The 23,295-nt window shown below is 38.2% G+C and overlaps 1 protein-coding gene across 19 annotated transcripts in view; it reads right to left on the bottom strand.

The window, feature by feature from the left end:
* SYNE1 (spectrin repeat containing nuclear envelope protein 1) overlaps positions 1–23,295 on the bottom strand; it is a 306,096-nt gene that overhangs the window by 258,849 nt on the left and 23,952 nt on the right. For all 19 annotated transcript variants that reach the window (XM_039356302.1, XM_039356310.1, XM_039356316.1 and 16 more), the window contains exon 3: positions 6,810–6,871. In XM_039356302.1, coding sequence (XP_039212236.1) covers positions 6,810–6,871 — 62 coding nt within the window. The remainder of the gene's footprint in view (positions 1–6,809; positions 6,872–23,295) is intronic.

Below are 23,295 nucleotides of genomic sequence, written 5' to 3'. Positions count from 1 at the left end.
ACCACACATATTCTCTGTATCACACACATTCTATTTTAGATTTGGAATAACTTTGGAGATGCATTCCCCAGTAGGATATTATTCTACCTTAATACTTCTACCTTTTGCTCTGTGGCATAATAACTATCTGCCACAATCACAATATTGAAATATTTTTCTTACAATAATATCTAAAATAGCACAAGAATTGGTGAGAAACTAAAAGGCTGTAATGAGCAACAGTGATGCCATTTTGCAGGGAGGGGTAGCTCTGTCAAGGATAAATGAGCATGTCAGAAAAGTTACACGAAAGGAATATTATAGATGTAGCCATTGTTGTTTAATGCAGGCACTGTCTCTGTAGCCCATTGTGGCTAACCATCAATAAGAAGGGAAGGGAACTACACATGAGGCTTCATATTCAGAAAGAGTATATAGCTTTTATGTGTCTCTCTATGTGTGTTTATATGCCTGTATCTCTGTGTGTAATTGGTTAATGCCATATACTCTCATTGTTAAAGATTGACTTAAACCTTTGAATTAGAGAATAACTGCTCAGCACTGCTTATTTGTTGATTTGGGCTGTATTACAATGAACAATTTCCCAATCTTCTTGCTTTTTATTGTACCCTGGCTTGGGAACAAACTTCCAACTTCTAACAACAATGACCTCAAATTATGTTGTTGCAGCAGCAAAACAGATTCCACTTAAGAAGCAAATATTATTTTAAACCTGTCAATCTAAGACTGAAAAGTCTAGATGGAAATACGACTCTTAAAATATGAACTTTATGCATAGCTAGGCTGTAAATTTGCTTAGCTTTTCACTAGAAGGGAAAGTGCAATGGAGATGATTTTTTAAAAAGTATACTGTCCTATAACAGAAGCAAACAAACAACAGGCCCTAAATCAGAACCAAACCAACAATATGTTTTGAAACAGTACGATGTTTCCATTTTCGTATGATACATCAAGATACTTTTCTCAGCAGCAAAAAGCATGAGGCCTATGAAGAGAATGCAAGTTATTCAGCCACATTTGGCTAACAAATCAATTTTGTAAAATTCAATTTTTTACTCTATGTAATGTTCAACTTTCACTAATTCACATATATGATTAATAATAAATCATCAGTTCATATGCCCTCACCATTTATTGCACCCATTTCTCTTCTTATGTTCCAAGATGCCAAGTGATTTGACTTACCTCAGCACTTGGCTTAATTCAAGTAATGATTTCTAAATATATGCAGTATACATTTTTTCCTTTTTTTTTGCTTCTCATTAGCTAATAGCACATACCAGCCATAAAACTTTAAAAGTTTACCTCATTATTAGTATAAATCTATACCTTCTACCTTTTTAGCTGGTTCACTTCCTAGCGATTAAAGCTAGAAAGTTGGAGGTCAAATACAAGTCTCCTTTTTTAAAATGTTCAAATGACTAAATATAACAGGAGAGATATAATATTCCTGTCCTTAAGGGCCCATAAAACTAAAAATATACCCACCTCCCCTCACCAATAGGTTCATGTTTTTGTTGCAAGGTATGATACTTTCTGATACTTGCTGCCTCCATTCCATAAATTCCATAAATATAAGAGCATATGGTTGCTTATTTTGGAAATGTACGAACTGTTTCAATTCTAAAATGATTCCAAGCAGCGTGCACGAGGTGACAGAAATATAATACAAATACAACATATTATTAAAGTAATAAATCATTATTCAAAATCAGCAGTAAATCACTCATCCATCTGTGCCAAGAACCCACTATATTAAAACACTAATTATCCTCCTAAAGGACTTCTGAAACATGAGAGGTAGGAAAATGGGAATTACTTTAGCCTTGAACTGATAATCTGTCTCAAAGGAAGCAAAGCTACTCAGACCAGGCCTATTTCTTTTTGCCCCAAGATGTGTGGGGAGAAGGACTGCAGCAGTCGTTTCTTGGAGACTTAGACTTAGCCAGGATCTATCTGGGAGAGGCAGCCTTGTATATGCACAAAACATGCACTACAGGGTTTTGTACAAGCATCTCTAGCTGCATTTAAAACCACAGAGTTAGGGCAGCTCTCATATCAGCACACAAGCACAGGAGTTGCTGGATTTTGTATCACTTGAAGTGATCTTCAAGGAAAGCCCTATATTAAGTGATTTAGAGTAATCTAGATAAAACTAGCAAGAGTAATAGTGACCCTTTTCAGTGCTTCTTGTTCTAGGTGAAGCTGCAGCTGATACCCTAAACACTGCTATCCAAAGGCCTTTCTGATCATTGCTACTTTTATGTAGATCTTAAATGGGAAAGGGAAGGAGACCAAGCCTGGGATAACCATAATGGAGTACTGAAGGGCCTGATTTCTCCCCCTCAATTCCAGGCTGCTTCTCTCTTTGATTAGTTTCCATCCATTGTTTCTTGTCTTGCCTACTGGTGCTTTGGAGAATTAGTTGACCCCCTCTTCTTTGTTGCAGCCCCTCAAATACCGGAATACTGCTATCGTGTCACTCCTAGTCCTTCTTTTCGCTAGACTAGCCAAACCAATTCCTGCAACTGTTCATCATGTTTTGTCTCCAGGCCCTTATTGTCTTAGCTGCTCTTCTCTGCACTTTTTCCAAAGTCTCAACATCTTTTTTATAATGACCAAAACTGGATGCAGTATTCTAGGTATGGTTAACTAAGGATTTATAAAGCAGCACTAATATTTCACGTGATCTTGATTCTATGCCATTGTTTATACCACCAAGGATTGTATTAGCTTCTTTGGCTGCTGCTGCACACTGCTGGCCCATCCACTAGGACTCCAAGCTCCCTCTCATAGTTGCTGGTTTTGAACCAGGTTTCGCCTACTCTGTACTGTAATTTCTGTCAAAAATAATAAAATGCAATGATATTATGTAAGAAGTATTGATATTATCCCAATAACCTTAAACATATGGTTTGTGATTTTCATTTTAACACCATGATATTTTAAAATTGTATAATGAAATGTAAAATATTATTAATGATTATTTCTATGCATAATAGCGAGCATAAAAAAAGGAACAGGGAACCTTTTAAAAGGTTATTAAATTGATTCCCCACCTCTCACTGGTATTTATCAGTTTAATTAATGCTAATTCAGAAATGTTTAATAAGTAAACATGTGGAGTGTGATAACTTGGCAGTGGTGATGCTCTCAAATAACATGGTTTTAAGAGTGAGTAGGAATCAGACGGGCACATTTATTGATGAAATAAAATTAACCAGGATAATAAAAAATTTTAAAAAGCAAAAAACAAAGCTCCAAGAAGAAAGTGCATGAAAATACCAAATGCAATTCAAAGTGCAAAATATAAAAGCTGTTACATTATTATACATAAATATAAAATATTTATATAGTAAACATATTAAAATGTTATAGATAAATACTAATGGAAACTTCACTAGCAAAGAGAGACCAGGAAATTGGTCTTGGAAGCGAGGTAAAAAATTTAGAGAAAATGTCAACCCACTCTGCAGCCCTTTTAAAAAGCTAAATAGGCCATGTAACATTAGCAAAGAAACCAATACTAAATTTGCCAGGGTTGTCATGTCTTTATAACTATCTACAGTACGATACAGTCATACTTACAATTACTGTAGAACTCTGTATAATATAGACTGCTGTTTCTCAAAAGGATTGAAAGAGTAGAGAAAGATGGCCAAAGATCTCATTTTAAGAGGTAAAACAAATTCATGGAGGATATACAGGTAGTCCTTGACTTAAAACAGTTCTCTTAGTGACCATTTAAAGTTACAACAGCATTTTCACACATATGAACTTTGCAGTATCCCCATAGTCACGTGATTTATATTTGAATGCTTGACAACTAACTCACATTTATGATGGTTGCAATGTCCTGGGGGATCATGTGATCCCTTTTTGCAACTTTCTGACAAGGAAAGTCAATGGGAAAACCAGCTTCACTTAACAACTGTGTTACTAATTTAACAACTGCAGTGATTCATTTAACGAATGTTGCAAGAAAAGTCATAAAATGGGGCAAAACTCACTTAACCAATTTCTCACTTAACAACATAAATTTTGGTCTCAATTGTGGTCATAAGTTGAGGACTACCTGTATCTTAATTCTTACTCCTTTAACATCTAGATCTAATGGTATGGATGGTCCAATATTCAATGTACCCTTAATTGAGACTTTTTTATCTTAAGTTCCAATAGACATTTCCCACTGAACTCAGAATCAGAAGATGGATTTCTCCAGGTTTTATCCATAATCAATCAATTCCAGGACACCCAATACAGCCCAAAATTCAGTCCTCTATATCTGCTTTATTTAAGAACTATATTAACAATTCAGTTGGTTCTTCCCTGATGATAAAGCATAACTGTCATGGAAGATTTATGTCTCTTGTTTATCTCTTCCAAGTTCCTGTCTTATCTTTATGTTATGTTTTTTTTCCTTGGCTTCACACCTCTCATACCCTCTCCTATTTTGCTTTATGTTATGAATTCCAAATTTCTATCCTCTATTATGGATTCCAAGTATAACAAATCTGTTAGTGAGTACTAACCGTAATCTCCAACTGCTCTAAATATCCTCTAAGATCAGAGACAACATTTCTTCTGAAATGAAACCTATGAATGAACATCTTTTGGAACAATCTGCCCCTGATATATGACTGTCCTTTTAGAAAGGTAGTTAAGAATCAGCATCTTTCCATGAGTGAATTCCAGTGTAGGTGAATTGGCAATGAGGGGAGACATTAACCAAGGCAAACGCTGAAGAACCAAGATGGAACCTCTCCAGATAAGGAGAGAACTGGATATTACCCACGTGTGCTCCTCAAAAGGAAACCACAAGACAATGGTCTCCCACAGGTTTGAATGTATTCCATGAATGATCAGGTTTGAATGAACTCTATTCCCAGAGATCTTTAAAGAATGGATTCAGAGTTTAGCAGTTACAATGTCACAATGTTGTCTGTTTCTATGGATAGATTATGTCCACAATACATTAATGAAGGAATGACAAATGTGAAACAAATTTTGCCTGATATTAGAAGCAGAAACACTGGATAATAAAAAGCATAGTTTATAAGACAAAGAAATGACTAGCCAAGAGAATGATCTGGATAGGGACTTTCTACTGGAGATACAAAAGACGTTGGTTAAAGTTTGAAGATTAAATGGAAATACAAATGATAAACCAAGAGAAAAATCCAGATAACAACTTTTATTGGATTTACAAAAGAGATTGGCTGAAACCTCAAAGGAATCTTTGAGATGGGAAAAATAAAAACTGAAAAGGGAAAAAATTCTATGATAGCATCAGAATGAATTAAAGACCATGGTTGTTAGAAGTAAGAGGAAGGAAAATAAAAATGGATTATTTGACCAAGGTTAAAATAAGACATGTTTCTATAAAGCTCTGGGAACTCTTTTCAGACTTTTCATCAACACTAGGACTGAAAATTTGATGACTGATGGACTTGCATGGAGATAAGGCCTGGATAAATGCATTCCCAATTGTTTGAGTTGTTATGTATTTTAGATGGGTTGCCATTGTATTGTTTTATCTGGCTTTATGTATTATACTGATTTTCAATGGGTGGGGTATATTTTTGTTGACATTTGTATATACTGCCAAAGGTCATGGTGAGTTGGGTGGCACTGTGTGTGTGTATGTGCATGTGTGTGTGATAAATAAAATAATTGGACAGACAGGACAGACAAAAATTCTTCATGGTTCTATGGGATAAATTAATCAGAATTCCAATTTTCTGAAGATAAGATGAAATCAGTACTATGCATATACAATCTATACACCAGCCAGCAATTCCTCTTGTTGTCATTTCACATATAGCTCTGTCATGTTTAGCAATAGTAATAGTACTTAGACTTATATATTGCCCCATAGTGCTTTATATCTCTCTCTGGACAGTTTAAATGCCAGCATATTGCCACCAACAATTGGAGTCTTCATTTTACTGAACTCGGAGGGATGGAAGGCTGAGTTAACTTGGAACCCCATCAGGACTGAACTACAGACTGTGGGCAGAGTTAGCCTGCAGTACTGCATTCTAACCACTGTGCCACCAGGGCTCTTGTTCCAGGGCTATTTCTCCAAAAATATTCTCCAGAAGATTGGAAAATTATCCTGAGCCATTTTTAAAATGGAAAAATTGCCTTCACTGTTGGATTCATTCACTACATGTTCCCAGTTTCATCCCTCTAAAAAGTGAGAGTATGATTTCAATAATGATATTTGTTCTTAATCTTATTAAAAGATGAGGGAAGTATTCAATAAGCGAATGAAAATCCACAGCTTGTTTCCAATCTCTGAGCAAAGATATGGCTACTTTCAATTTCTAAGCAGGAGTGTGAGGTGTTAAAATTTCAAAAACTAAAAGCAAAATTTTGTATACTTTCTAGAAGAAAATACTATTATAATCTGATATTCTGAAAATACAAGCTGGAAAAATTCTGGTATCATTTTGTTTGCTTTTTAAAATCAACATAATTAATAATTAATCAAAACAATTACACTTTTCTAAGATTTTTTTTTAAAAAAAGAGAATAATAGTTTTGTAACACAAGTACATATAAATTTTCCTTTTCCTTTTTAGTTTCCTGTCCAGCATTATTCAGGAAACACATGTTGTAGTGATAATAGCTCTTTCTTTTGCTATACAGTTTTGGTTCTAAATCACTTCAAAAGGCAGAGCAATATTATCCATTTTATCCAGTTTTCCTTCAGAGATAATGCTCTCTTTTTACAAGTGGTAGATCTTGTTTCTGATTTACTACTTAAGCATTTTTACTATATAAAAAGCAGAATAATGTGTTACCTTGGCTAGATGTGTGTTGATCCACTTTGTGAAAGTCCGCTTTTGCACAGATTCTTGTTCATCTTAAAAAGGAAGAAAAAATGAAAAGTAATGATAAATTGGTCTTTCAGATACATTTCTCTATGTAAAGGGTCTTCAAAAATTGGCCCTTTTATGACCTGTGGACTTCAACTCCCAGAATTTCTCAGCCAGGCATGCTGGCTGAGCAATTCTGGGAGTTGAAGTCCACAAGTCATAAAAGGGCCAAGTTTGAATACCCATGCTCTATGTCTTGAGCAGACATAATCAATTTAGCTCCTTATGATGCATGTATGGTAAGAACAGAGGAAGATGGCACATGGCCCTCTGTAGTTTTTATGTCAGTACCACTACAGGTAGTCCTCAACTAATGACTGGTCACTTATAACAGTCTTTCCCAGAGCTATGTATGATTAAGTTATAATCATTGCACCTACCACTGTAGAGGCTGCAATGAGAAGAGGCTGCCCCAACATTCTGTGACTTGACATAGCTCTATGGCAGCCATTTTCTCAAACAGGGGATGTTAAAATATGTTAAAGGCTTTACTGTAAGCCTTTAAGCAAAATCACAACTGATTTAACTAAAGCTGCAGAACATTTTAGTTGGTCCTGTATCAGGCTGAATTATTTATTTTACCTTGCTTTTATTTAAGCTGAATAAACTATACCTAGGAGACTTTACCACATACTAAACAAATACCAAATACGCTGCAAAGCAGCTTATTGTATTATTTTTTTTAAAATATCAGGTAACAAGACATGAATAGGAGAAAATTATTCCAGCAACCAACAACTTGACACTGAAAGTTATTAAGCTTGAGATCTTAACATCCTGCTCAGATTTAGCTGTCATTCGTCAGAAAAGCACTTGCTGAGTTCCTCCATATAAGAAATATTGTTCTCATTCACAAGAAGCCCTATTTTGAGTTCCTTAAATAACATTTCCGTGTGTGATAATCAGCTTTTTATACACCATTTGATAGCTTCATTCCCTAGGATTGCTGGTACTTCAACTTCACTTTGAGATCAGACAAAGCTCTTTACATCCACAGGGGATGAGGCCAAGCTGATTTTCCTTGAAAAATTGGAATTTATCAGCTTATCCTCAGAATTCTGAGAAACACACTGTTTTCAAATTTTCTTTTGAGCAGAGCCAAAATAAAATTTACTTTCTGAAGCAGCTTGTTCTAATGTTACTGTCATTTTGATATAATGTCTGGAGGTTTTCCAAAACTTGGGCAATGTTATGCTATCCATCCTTAATTAACTGCTTGAAGGTCACAACAAAAATAAAGTGCATTTGAGGGAAGTATCCATCGCTTCTTTTCTCAGCAAAGTATATAAGTAGATAAAAGTAGATAAAACCAGTACAGAAAGCACGTGATTGGGACTTTGGCTAATTAAAAGGGTAAAATCATCATAACCATTTTCATTCATTCACTTCTGCAATTGTCCTCAGACTTTCCTTTCTTAAGCTCCCTATCTCTATCAAAACTGAAATCATTTGGTTATAATTTCAATAGTTAAGCCTATGCCTTACCCATGGTAGATTTTTTATGAATCTCAACTCTGATAAACATATAACTGATTCAGAGTGACTGCCTTAATGTATAATATCTCAGTGCATTCCCAGAGTTCAAAAGTCAAGTAATGAATTAAAATAAACTAACTGAACTAGGAGCATGCACAAAGAGGAAATCATCTTTGCCCCCTCCCCCAATTTATTTTTTTTTGTTTTTTCGGCAGACAATTACCATATTTAGATGTTGAATAGATACATTAAAATCTCCTTCTAGTCAAGCTTAGCTCTTTGTGTATGTAAGGACACTTCCACATACTTTTCGTGGAAACAGTATAGAAGTGATTTATTTATTTCTGGGATGTTGTTAATGTGATATTTCCTAATGGTCTCTCATCTAACTAAGTAGGTCTGGCTCTGCTTAACTTTCTGAAGTTCGCCAAAGTCGGTTGCAATGTCCACGAGTAAAATGCCTTCTATAATGGAGAACTTCTATTATAGGCAGTGCTCAACTTATAACAGTAGTAGAACTCGGAATTATGGTCATAAGTCTTCACATCATTAAGCAGGTCATCATGTGGCCACACCCAATGTTATGACCTTTTTTGCAGTAGTTGTTAAATGAATCCTTTTTTATCCAATGGGCATTTTTTGCCGGAACTGGAAATAAATGTCACAAACTGGCAAAAATCATCAGAAATTGCAGTTACGTGACCATAGGCCATTGCAAATGGCCCAAAGAGTCAGCTGATTGCCAAGTGCCCAAAATGTGATCATGTGGTTTATGTGGCCATCATAACTTCAAAATGGGTTATAAGTAGCTTTTGGGCAGGGGTCTGTTGTAACTTTGCATGATTACTAAGCAACCGGTCCTACATCAATAATTATCTGTAGAAAACACAGATTTTTTTTAGCATAGTTTTTAATGCTGTATAATTTCTGTATCCCAGTACAGATAGTTGATCCATGACCACAATTGAATCCAAAATTTATATATTGCTAAACGAGACAGTTAAGTGGATTTTGCTCCATTTTACGACTTTCCTTGCCCCAGCTGTTAAGTGAATCAATGCAGTTAAGTTCGTAATACATTTGTTAAGAGAACCTGGCTTTCTCATTGACTTTGCCTGTTAGAAGATTGCAAAAGGTGATCACATGAAAGAAGCTTCTTTCTCTTTCGGAGCATAAATAAAAAAAAACAAAAAAACCCCCTAAATTACTTTTTTTCCTGACCACACTGTATTTTCATTGACTTTGATACTTTGAAAACTGTCCTATAAACAGACTCTAAATCAGACAGAAGATTTTACCAAGGAAACCAGGGAAATTCCTTTCTAGGTGTTGCCATGACAATAAGCGTCTCTATCATTGCTTTCGTTCTTATTGCTTTTCAGCGAAGGGAGCAAGTTTCGCAGGTTTCCTTCCTGACTAATAGCACTGCATCCATAGCCTGTTCAGTTGATCAGGATCTCGATATAACTGGGCCCTGAAATACGCAGGTAAGAACTTAAAAAAATAGTTCTTGCCTTGATCCGATACCAGACCTTAATACTAGGGAGGAAAACAACAAGCCAATGAAAGGAGAATCTAGTAAATGACCCTGTCTAACAAAAATGAAACACAAGTATAAAAATTAGGTTCATATTTTATAATATTCATAATCATTTAACAAATATCTTCTATTTGAAGAATGGAATATCTAATATTAAAATAATCATAAATGCTTTATGTATAGTACATAATGTCGCACAGAATCGAGGCTTATTTTGGAAAATAATGACTGAACCAATAACTCATGTTCTGAAAACATTACACAATTATTTTCATAAGAAAAATAATTTTCTTAATTTTTTTAAACCCAATTGTAGCCCAACACTATGGTTCAATACAGATAGTCCTCAACTTACAAAAGTTCATTTAGTGACCATTCAAAGTTACAATGACACTGAAAAAAGTGACTAATGACCATTTTTCACAGTTATAACCTTTGCGGCATCCCCATGATCGTGAATCAAAATTCAGATGCTTCACAATTGGTTTATATATATGACCGTTGCTGTGTCCCAAGGTCATGTGATCACCTTTTGTGACCTTCTGACAAGCAAAGTCAAGGGGGAAACCAGATTCACTTAATAACTGGGTTACTAACATATCAACTGCGGTGATTCACCTAACAACTGAGGCAAGAAAGGTCATAAAATGGGGCAAACCTCACTTAACAAATATCTCACTGGCTCAAGGTTGACTCAGCCTTCCATCCTTCCGGGGTAGGTAAAATGAGGACCCAGATTGTTGGGGGCAATGTAAATATATATATACATTGTTTACTGGTGTACACCGCTTAGAGAGTGCTTGCACTTAAAGCGGTATATAAGTCTCATAAATAAATAAATAAAATAAATAAATAAATAAAATCTCATTTAATAACAGAAAATTTGGGCTCACTTGTGGTCGTAAGTCAAGGACTACCTGTATATCAGAGTGGAATGGTTAAAAGACATGAAACGGAAACTAAACATCAGCTGATCCAGAATGCAGTAGCACATAGGAGGCACTCCATGATGTACCCATTTAACATTGCAGCCATATGAGCTGCAATGGCCTCTCACTAGGCTTCCAGGTGCAGTTCACAGTGCTGGTTGTCCTACATGGCATGAGGCCAGTGACTTGCAGGAACACCTCTCCCCAATGGTTTCTGCCCATCCCAATAGATTCAGCAGAATGGGCATGCTCCGGGCCCCATTGCTGAAACAGAGTCACTTGGTGGGTCCCCAGAAGCATCCCTTCTCTGTTATGTGGAATAATTTCCCCTTCTCTGGCAGCCCCATGTCTGCTTGCCTTTTAGAAGGTCACAAAGATCTGGATCTTGCTCCAAGCAAGAATTATGAACCAAGATATGAATGGACTTAATGGACTTCTGTAGTGGGTTTATCAGTTATGAGACTTCAATGTATTTTTTTTCCCTGTAAAGGATTGTGACTTTGGTTCTGGTTTGTTCATTGCCTCAGTGCTTTGCTCAAAATACATAAAACTGTGCCAAGTCAGTGTTGATTTCTGACATCTGTCTGAATGAATCCCTGTAGATTTTTGGGGGGGAGATTTTGGAACTGGTTTGCTCTTGCCTTATTCCTACAGCTGAGGGAGTAATGGCCCAAGGTCATCCAGCTGGCTTCTTGTCAAAGATGGGACTAAACCGTATGGCTCCCAGTTCCCATCTCAGTGCTTTTATCATTAGACCACCTGGCTCTTAAATATACTAATATTGATGGCATTTTTACTAACTGTACAGAATATGATTGTCCCAGGAACAGTTTACTCTTTGAGATAAGATTGTAGGGTGGTGGAGCATTTTGAGTAAATTAGTTTATTTAATTTATAGTAAATCAGCACTGACTACATACATGAATATAATATTCATGCTGGTTTTACTCAGTGATTACTCTGGATATCTTCCAGCTTTCTGAAAACGAAACTTACTATGTAATATATTCACAACATAATAAAAAAATTGAGAAACTGCAACTGACAATCTGAGTGTGTATTTTGAATTCCAGATGCTGCAATGTGTAAATTCTAAGCTTACTTAAATGAATTAATCTAGAAAACAATTTTTCCCCTTTTCTAACAATATAAATAGGTGTTTACTGCACAATGCTGTATTTATTGTGGTTACATTCTAGTAATAGTTTAGCATGTATAAACATTATAGATTTCATTGTTAACTCTTACCAGAAATGAGTGAGTTATAAAAATACTTAAAATGAACAATCTACCTATTATTGAGCACAGGTGAAATCAATGATTACTACCCACTGATGGAATCAAATAAACAAGGGAGTGCATTTGTTTTGCTTAGGAAAAAATTTCACTCTGGGATTTTCAACATCAGAAGTTGAAGATATGTACTGTAGAAGAAGTGGCACAATACTAAAAAAAAGTATTATGTTCTACATCCTGAATTTCAACTTTTGCTTTACTATGCATGTTCTTCTATCTAGATTGTCTGTATGCACAAGTAAATAAAATAGAAGAGAATATTTGAAAATCAGGGTTGAATTGTAGAGTCTGTGGTGCTCTTTGAATGTTGTGGTTTATGTTGCAGAGGTTTCATTACCAAACTAAGTAACATCATCAGTGATGGTAGTGAAATATCTGCAAGAAAACCAAGCTCAGAGAACACTAAAGACCTGGCACAAAGAAGTATACATGCACATAATTGCAATGTTTATTTAAATAAGTAAATGTCTGCTGCAGTTCAAAATATTTCTTGAATAGGAATGCACCTAGTCCATTATCTTTACAAATTATCAACTTTTGATAGAAGTATTTTATCTGTTCTACTGTATTTGATCTATTTACAACTCAAGAATGCATCAAAATTATTTGCACTGTGAATTATTTTTTAATGGAACTGAATCAATGTTTACTTTCTGTTTTAAAGTGCTATTTTGATAGATTCCCAAGTGTACATTACCCTATCTAAATAATAGTCTCCTATTTTTTTGAGGCTATTGCTACCAATTACAAATTAATTCAAGCAGATCATTCATTGTTTTTGAAAATGGAAGTTTGAACAATAACGGAATATTCTGAAGGATGTTTAGGTAAAAATATAACAGCAGAAGTTATTTTTTCCAAGGTACCAATCGTCACTTTTATTTTCTGGTACAGGTAGTCCTCGATTTACAAAATTCATTTGGTAACCATTTGAAGTTACAACAGCACTTTAAAAAGTGATTTATGAAAGTTTTTCACAAAACCATTACAGCATCACCATGGTCACATGATCAAAATTCAGAAGCTTGGCAACTGATTCATATTTATGACAGTTGTAGTATCCTGGGATCATGTGATCATCTTTTGCAATCTTCTAACAAGCAAAGTCAATGAGGAAGCAAGGTTCCCTTAACAATGGTATTACGAGCCTAACTGCAGTGATTCACTTAACAACTGTGGCAAGGAAGGTCGTAAAATGGAGCAAAATTCCCTTAACTGTCTCATTTAGCAATATAAATTTTGGGCTCAATTGTGCTCATAAGTCAACTTTCCTGTATTGGGATACAGAAATTATATACAGTATTAAAAACCACGCTAATTTCAATAATGTGGAGTTCTAGGCTAAAGAAGTTATGCATAAATGCATACAAAAGCCATTCTTCACCATAGCTCTGACACAATGCTGATATATTTTATGTAACTTATATGAAATGATAAACAGCCTGTTTCTAAGTAGCAAGGATGAATCACAGAAGGTAGAGTGATTTTATATCACTTCCTCTGTTGTTGGAAACAAAGACTATCAAACCACAACTCATAGTCAGGATATAGTTGTTGCCCACTTTCATGGACCAGCAAGAGATAAAAAGATTTTCAGCACATGCTATATTTCTAGATAATGGCAAACATACTTGTCTATTTTAGCTTCCTTATATTTCTTTTACTTCAAACTATAGAGGGCTAAATAGCTTTGACAATCAACACATAAAACAGTAATATAAATGAACACTTCCAAGAAACTGCATTTTAAGGACTCAGAAAAACTGAACTCAAGGTGCTATTGTGGAATTTTGAAAACCTTGGAACATTAGGGATCAAATCATTTTTAAGGAAATATTTTAGTGCTATAGCATAATATCTAAATAATTAAAATAAACCCAATAGTTATATTTTATTTACTTTTTTATTTATATATTAAATTTCTATGCTGGCCAGCTCACAGAGGTGACTCTAATGGGTATAGTTCTGTTCCCCACTTCTCTCATCCTTTCTTCAATTGGAAATTGAACTTAATTTTTAAGAGATAAGAAGGACATTTTGAATGTTGAAATGAAACCAGAAATTAATAGAAAGCAATGTTAAAGTTACACATTTTCTAATTTCTGAGCAATCTTCAGAGGTGACATGGCACAAAAAGCATATTTCCCTGTCTATATTATATGTAACAAAAGCATGGATTACAATGGCTGCATTTTTTTTAGCAAGTAAAGGTCACAACAGACATGTCAATCAAACTTTTAAAGACATGCATGACATTTATAAATATTTGATCATTCACCAATAGAACCAAATCCAATCACATGCTCAGTTATTAAATTCATCTGGGAAAAAAATCATAAAAAGATGCTCTCAATATGAATAAAAGCAATGACAGATTTGACTCCATTAGCTGATTTTGGCCAGTCAGCCTACTGAGAGTTTAGTCAACAAATTCCCATAGTGGGAAGAATTCTGATAAAAATCGTAATGGTTGTGCATGTGAAAAATTCACATGATGAATGAATGAATTGAAACATCTGCAGATATGTGTGGGGAACAACAGAAGTAGTTAGTAATCTTGACTTCTGGAACAGAGAGAACTGAGAATTATTTAAATTAACTAAGGTAGGATGTATCCCTTGTAAAGATGGCAGATGCTGCTGCCTGCAATGCTAATGGGATGCCAGATTTGTTGTACAGCTGCATCTATTCACAGTTCAAGTGTCAGTCATGTTAATTTGTGTGTTTAATTTTACAAAGTCATAACCTATCCAGTACTTTTTTAACAAAACTAAACTTCATAGTGCTGTCTGGAATATCATTTGTGAGACAGTTAAGATCCTGATTTTCCTAACAACTACTGTATATATTGTACCTTTTCATTTCTCAGTGTTAAAAAAGATTTTCTAACTGTCCTCAATTATTTGAAGACAAGCTGTTCTTTCAGTATTTAGCTAATGTGGGAAAGTACTCTTTCTTATTGTCACTGTTAGAAAAACAAACAGTATTTCATAAACAAACATGCCCAAACATGTCTTCCTGGACATAATGCCATGGTAGGCAGAGCACAGATATTTTATGCTTCTATTGTATGCTTCCAGTACTTCTGAGCTTTGTTAGCACTCCATGTATCAACACTTTTATTTGCCATACAGAATATGATGGATTTAATCTTTCATAATAGAATACTTTCTTGGATAATATAGTGCCATTTTGTCAAATTTAAAGTATCTTGACTCTCTGTGTCTAAAAGTAGATGGAACTGGGGGGAAGGGAAAGCAAAAGAAATGGCATCTTAGAAACAGATTAAGCATGGTACACTTGTAAATGGCTAACCATTTTAGTAGTTCTATAAAATATAACGTGAGATAAAAAGCAAATCAGTCAAGATATACTGAATCAGGTACCATGGAAATATATATTTAGTTCAACAAGTTTAATGCTCAAATAGACGTCTTTCTAGTAGGTTAGTATGCTTTTACTTCAATGGAAGCTTTATTCCACAAAACAAACATTGGGAAGGGATGGATATAATACAAATTGGGATTCCAGTTAAATAAATGGAAGCGATTAAAGTTTCTTAATCCACATATGGAAGCAATCTGGACTGAATCATGACGCATGTAGTATACTTTAAAAAAAAAAAACCTGGTGATTGTACAAATGGCTTCCAGTTAGGGGATAGGGGCATGACAAACTGGATGGAGGATTATCCTATTCAGATCCTAAAATGATTTCCAAAATATCCCTTTTAGGGGAGGGAGGGAAGGAGGGAGGGAGGGAGGGAGACAGACAGACAGGAAGACAGACAGACAGATAGAGGATAGATCTCACTGACAAATTATTGTCTCTGCTACCCCCATGATTCTCTGAAACTAAAATTAAAAAGAGAGAATGTGATTTCAGAATTTTCTCTTTGTTTCTAACGGTAAGTGAAAAACTGATTGTAATCTCAAAAATAAATCACTTCCTGCAGTTTGAATTATATGATTCAGTCTTAAAAACATTTTACCAGAAAACTCCCCAATGCTCTCCCTGCCAATATTTTTGGAATTGTATGAAGATTTAACATGGAGAGTCAGTTCAATTAAGTTCAAAGTGATGTAATCAAATCCCTACATCAAACTGATTCACCAACTCAAATCATCAAAATGCTTTAGTGAATTCATGAACTAAATTGACTGAATGGTTTAACATTTCTAAAATGTTAAAAAGACGCCATGGAAGAAGATGAGATTGTAAGATTTAAATAATTTATATGATTGTTTTGGACAGTATTTAGTTTTAGCTTACTCTATGAGAGAATTGAATAAATATTTAGCCCTATTTTTCTATATGTAATATGATATATTTCTTGGCCACATCACCCCAGTCCACTAAACTGTTTCTCTAATGATGTAGAATAGAGGAGGGATCACCTGGTGATCTAGTTCCTATCCCTATTTTTGCTACTGCTATGTAAAAAGGTTTAAACATGGAATAACTAAAGCTACTCCTTTTGAAATTGTCCATGCTAATTACTTATAGCATTATATTCAATGCTCTGGAAAACCAGAGATAATGTAGATCATTATCCACATTATTCAAACACATCTCAATGTAGATCATTGATATTAAGTTCTGTATCCTTCTAATCTCTTGCTTGTTCATTTCCTTCTCTTTCTCCCTGGTTCTTGCACCATTATTCTTGTTGTGTTTGCTGATGCTTAATGAATAAACATCAACCTATATTTGTTGCTAGCTGAGCTGAATGGTACATTTGCTCTAATCTAAATATAGGACTTATGGAGAGTGTTTTGGTTGCCAACTAGAGTGGAAATTATCTCATAATTTTCAATTTTAAATGACTGAGATTAAACACTGATGAATCACTGAGAGGAAACTACAAAGGTAGACTGAATCACTAACTGAGTATTTGCAATCCACATACAGAGAACCCATAAGCCGTATTTTTCACCATGATTTCTAAAATAAGTCATAGAAGCTTAGTCTACAGCTAACTATAAACTGGAAACAGATTCACATTTTACTGCTAATCTCAAAATAAATCAGGAACACTATAAATTTTTCTACTGACTTATTCTAGTAGGAAGTGAGATAATGTGTTTGTTGCGTCCTTGGCGGGAAAACAGACACGAGAAGCAGCTGGAGTTCTCAGTTTCTTTTATTCAGCGTTCAGCTTACAGGAAGATGGCTTCAGCCTCGCCCAAACGCCTCGCAGCCTCTTATATAGGCAACTCCCGGGTAAATGGGTTACTTTTCCCGCGCCAGCACCCGCGCATGCGCACGGCGCTGGCGACAGCCTGTCTGGTCCCGGGCAGCTTTGCACCTGCCCGGGACTGCCTGCAAACGCCCGAGCCGTTTGCAAAGGCTCGGGACATAACACCCCTTTCCCCCGGGCTAAAACTACTACCAACATACAACATTTATTTTATATGACATTTTGCTCCCCAGTGCTCCCACTGTTTACTGGCCTTTGCCTTGCCAGCAATGTTATGTAGTCTTCTAGGTACTTAGGAGATTTCTTTGCTCTCTGTGACCTTCTTAGCTGTGGGTTACTGGCATAAGTCCCCTGACTGGAGGGAGGCGTGAGCCTGTTCTCTCTATTGTGTCCTGGTGTCTTCCAAGGACTGTGCCCCGATGCCTGGCCTGCTTGCTTGCCCACCGGGCTCGTCAGGCCAGGGCTTCTGTTACTTTGTGACCTGGTTGACCTACCTAGCTGTAGACCCTCAGGCCCCTTGAAGTGATAGCCGCTGCTGGGCGTCTCTGTAGAACCTCCTAGGTCAGTCCAAGACCTGTCAGGAGGCTGTCCATTCCCTGAACCCCATTCTGTGTTCGGGCTCGTGTGGGTTTCTGTACTTTCCCAAACTCAGGTGTTCCCTGATTTGTGCTAGGGTTGTTGTAGTCGGGACTTGGTTCCTCGACTAACTCTGTGTATGTTTGACCCCCTGTAGGATTTGGGGTAAGGTCAGGCCAACCTTGGGAACTGTGTGCCAGTTCTCTTGCGGGGAATGATTTGTTGGGATGCCCCCGGGTATCCTCCGTTGCTGGAGTGCTGTGTGATGTGTGTGGAAAGTGAGTATGCCCCCGGGGTGACTCCCTGGCTGGAGTAGGCGTGAGTGCCTGTTGTGTGGGTAAGCTCCATGACTTTCTTTTCGGAGCAATTGCAGAACCTTGGGACGAGCCGTTTGTGGCTCCCTCAGTGGAGGTGGGCAGTAGCTCTTGCCCTTCCCTTTGCTCCAAAGGGTCCCCCTCCCCCCCTGGAAAAGACCCAGGAGTCTCAGCAGAAAAGTCTCGCCTAGAGCGAAGTTGGTCGATGTGCCGACGCAGGACACGACCGTTGTCCAGGGCAACCTCGTAGGAGAGAGGACCTGTGATCCTGGACACAGAAGCGGGGACCCATGTATGACCAGGCCCGTAATTGCGAGCCCAAACCGGGGCACCCACAAGTAGTTGTCTAGGTGCCCTAGGATGTGAGGTAGATGAAGGCAGTCTGTCCGGATGCAACCGGTCAAGTCTAGTAGTAAGTTGGCGCCCCCAACGAAGTTCAGCTGGACTTCTCCCTGTAGAAGTGGACGGTGTGGTGCGATAAGAAAGGAGAAAGTCAGCCAACCTGTGATGCCAGTCCCCGTAGGTGAGTCTCTTCAAGGCGTCCTTTGCGATGCGCACCATGCGTTCAGCCATACCGTTGGTGGACGGGTGAAAAGGCGCAGACGTGGCATGACGGATCAGGTTTGCCTGTAAGAAAGCTTTCAGGCGTTCTTCTTGGGGTTGTGCCCTTCGTCGGCTCAGACACACAGCTGCAATATGCCCCTGCTTGCCGCATGCCCGGCAGGTAGCGGAGCGGAACTTGCAGTCGGTTCTCCTGTGGCGACCTCCACAGCCGATGCACTTGAGCAGAGCCGAAGAGCTTCCCTTCTGGTTCTCTTCCTTCGCGGGGTGTAGACGGTCGACTTCCTCGTCCGGATCCTCCTCGGAGTTTCGTCGGACGTCTTCCTGGTGCACGGACGCACCCTCTGCACTGTTTCTGATCGGCCGCATGTTTTTGATGGCGCCGCCTGCTGCTTCTTCTGCGGTGACTTCCCTTAAGGCGTCTTGGAAGGATAATTCTTCCTTGGCAAAAAGTCTCTGTTGTAGCTCTCGATGCCTTAGCCCGCACACGAATCGGTCCCTCAGTCGTTCCTCGAGGTCCTTGAACTCGCAGGGCTTGGCGGCCTTCCGTAGCGCGGCGATGTATTCCTTGGCTGTTTCACCGGACCGTTGATCCCTCTGCTCGAAGGTGTGGCGCCATGAGATAACGGACACCTTGGGGTGGAAGTGCTCTTTCAGCAGCTTCTTCAGGTCTGCGTAGCTTACAGACTCTACTGGAACAGGTGCTACAAGATTTTCTGCGATTTCGAAGGCGTCTTGGCCGCAAACGCAAAGCAGGGTGGCGGCCTTCAAGCTATCTTCCCTCACTTGGTTTGCCTTGAAGTAGTTCTCCATTCTGGATACGTAGGACTCCCACCGCTCTGGATGTGAGACGTCGAATTCCGAAAGCCTTCCGATTTTCGCCATCTTCGGATCTTCAGGAGACGGGTCTATCAGCCAGCCTACCCCCGAATGCGCACCGGATTGGCGGCAGCTGCCGAGTCGACGCCGTTCCTCTTCCGCCGCTCAGGACTCCTTGGGTAAGCTTACACTTTTTCCTTTCCAGGTAGTGCAAGGCATCCCACCCTCGTCGCCAGTGTTGCGTCCTTGGCGGGAAAACAGACACGAGAAGCAGCTGGAGTTCTCAGTTTCATTTATTCAGCGTTCAGCTTACAGGAAGATGGCTTCAGCCTCGCCCAAACGCCTCGCAGCCTCTTATATAGGCAACTCCCGGGTAAATGGGTTACTTTTCCCGCGCCAGCACCCGCGCATGCACACGGCGCTGGCGACAGCCTGTCTGGTCCCGGGCAGCTTTGCACCTGCCCGGGACTGCCTGCAAACGCCCGAGCCGTTTGCAAAGGCTCGGGACATAACAGTGTTCTTGGCTATTTTATTTAGATGGTAGAAATAGAATTCACTTAATCCTTAGAGAGTGGTCTCCATGTTTTGTAATTCTCCCCCCGCCCCAAGATCCATAGCACTGTAAGTGAAGAATTATTACCTAACTCTCTCTTTCCTTCCTTTCTGCCTGCCTGCCTGCCTCCCTGCATTTCCCCTAAACTGCTTTTCAGTGTGACATATGAGCAAAGAACACTACTTGGCAAAAAAAGAAAGAAACTCTGTGGAACATGTATACCAGGGGTGTCAAGCTCAATTTCACTGAGGGCCGCATCAGCATTGCAGATGCCCTTGGGGGGGCGAGTGGGTGTGACCAGAGTGGGTACAGCCTACTGGATGGGCGTGGATAGAGTGGGTATGGCCTACTGGGTGAGCGTAGCCAGTTCTACATCATTCACGTCAAGGGGGCCTGTGGGGGCCTGGGCAGGAGTGGGACAGATCTGAGGGTCTCTGGCAGAAGGGGGTGGGAATGGGGCAAGTGCCAAGGCATAGTCCACCGGGGCAAGTGCCAAGATGGCCAACACAAAATTGTACATTGGCTCCTGGCTGGCCTGGGCCAGGGCCAAGGCAGCGGGGGCTGTTCCCTCACTGTTTCCAGGATGGCTTCGCGGGCCACATGAAACCACTTCGCGGGCCGCATCTGGCCCCTGGGCCTTGTGTTTGACATGTCTGATGTATACTTTTCAGCCAGAATAAGATTTTCTGAACCACTCAGGAATGTCACACTGCACAGCCATATGATTTAACAAGTCTGCCAACTAATATAAAATTCATTATTCAAACCACTCACCCTATAACAATAAGCTAATACAAAAACTTTTGAAATATTATATTGAAAATATTTTGGAGAGAATAAGAATAAGCTTTTCTATTAAGTTTGAAAAACCTATAAATAAAAATATATTAATACATTCTAAAAGATGGTACCTTGGGAACTAATTTGGGAACTCATGTAAATCTGATCCCTGTCATCTTGGTTTTATGCAGCATTTTATAAGTTTGAGGAAGCACATTTGCATGCTGTTAGAGGACATTTTCCATTTGCAGAACAAAAGAAAATGAAGGTGTCCTTGGTTTCTTTTGCCTGCCTTTATTTATGGGCAGATCAATACAAATATCAACAGTAGAACTGATTATTTTAGGCTTATCAAGTGTGACTTTCCTTCTTAAAATAGTCCCTAAGTGAATAACTTCTAAGTAGTGCAGAACTGATTATTTGAGACAGTGAAGTTTAGCAAAGAGAGGCCTACATATCAATTGGGATCAGAGAGGGCAACAATCAGGGAATGACTGTAGTCAACATATTATCACAATGCAAAGTGCAAAATCAGGACACACATCATTGTATGAAGTGCACATAAAAATCCTGAGTCATGTACAATGTATTTTTAATCAGGACCAATCTTGACAGTAAAAATGGAATTCTGGAATATTATAATAACGTGCATTCATGTAACAGTATTCAATATTCAAATACACTACTTTAAAAAGAATCTGCAGTATACAGTTACCACAGTAATTATATTTTATGTTCTAATTTGGCTATGGAACATTGTTGATGGGTGGAGATCTATGGAAACTACCAAAAAACATGACAATGACTTCATCTTTTGTTCTTGGATTCCCTTCAATGTGTGTCAACATTTTTACAGTATACTTTAAAAACATAGAAGCAAAACAAAGTATAATAATATATTTATTGCATTTCGCAATAAATATATTATTATACTTCACAACTAACAGAAGACAATGTAAAGTCAAGTTTAGGACTCCATATCATCATCTGCATTTTAATAGATTCATTGTAAATTTACAAAATTTAATACTCAGTATAAATTTCTTCATATTTTTTGGCAGCAAATTGTAAATCAATGCAATAATAAAATATAATAAATACTGTACATTTCCTAAAATTAAGCAGCCTTTCAATTTTTTAAAAATGCACATAATTCAATACAAGAACAACAATGATTTTCACCTTTACATTTACAAGATTTAGTGTATTAACTATTGCAAAACTAAAACCCTATCAAATAATCCTATGAAATAATCACTGATTATTAGTAAACCATTCCTTTTTTTCCTTCAACAAATTTATAAATTTAATACAAATGGAAATATGTTTGGATTTTTATATTGCTATCCTTTCCATATACTATTACAATTAATAGCAAATAGCCTTGAAAAATGGAAAAATACAACATTTCTTGGGTTCTCTTAGTACAGTGAGCTATAAACTAATGTTAAGATGACCAACCATCCTCCTTTAGGGAGGACAGTTCTCCTTTTGTAAGTTCTGTCCTCTCGAAAAAAATGTCTTCCTACATGTCCAAAAAAAAAAAAAAAAGCAGGGCTTTTTTTTTCTCATAGAACGCTCAGAACGATGTTCCGGCACCTTTTTTTGATGGGTTTTTTTCAACTTTTGCATGAACTGTGCTACTTCCCCTATTGGCTTTCGAAAGCCAATAGGAATTGCTGCTGAGTGCGCCAAAACACCGGGGCGGCAAAATTTGCACATGTAAGTTGTCTGCAGCGAAGGCGAATTGGCAGGAACTTTGCACCCCTCCCTGCTACCCAACTACACCATCTCCTAGTTAGTCCCGAAGATACCTGCAGGAGACAGGAGCAGCGATGCCACAGTAACTTCCTCTTGATCTTCGGCCCTGCTAGGGCAATAATGGCTGCGGGCGTAAGAGGCAGAGGCTGCGGGGCTGCTGCGGGCTGGGGTGTGAGGGGCGGCGGTCGCCGGCTGCCCCCCGTGCTGTGGGAGCTGCGGGGCCTGCTCTACACGGGGCTGTGCAGGGTAGGCGGTGTGCTGGCGGGGCGACTGCAGGCGGGGTGTGTTGATGGCGGGCTGCCCCCCAGGGCCGGAGCCGTGCAGCTAGTGCTTTGGGAGCTGCGGGGCCCGCTCTACATGGTGGGGCAGCAGTGCTGGTGGGGCAGCTGCAGGCAGGGGCGAAGCATAATTACAATATAAAACGTTATTGTTACAAATGTTTTTTATTTTGCATTTATCATTTTATAGTGTATTCTGTATTATTGTTGCAATGAATAAAATGTTTCTTTTATTTACAATATTTTTTTCTTCAATTTATTTGTGTCCTCCTTTTCATTGTAAAAAAGTTGGTGCATCTTAGAACATGAAATTGATTTTCTTAGCCAT

The sequence above is a fragment of the Crotalus tigris genome, unplaced genomic scaffold (assembly GCF_016545835.1).
Source record: "Crotalus tigris isolate CLP2741 ecotype Arizona unplaced genomic scaffold, ASM1654583v1 scf7180000018818.712119, whole genome shotgun sequence".
Lineage (NCBI taxonomy): Eukaryota > Metazoa > Chordata > Lepidosauria > Squamata > Viperidae > Crotalus > Crotalus tigris.
The sequence above is the reverse complement of the archived record's forward strand: the minus strand, read 5'-3'. Positions and strand labels throughout refer to the sequence as shown.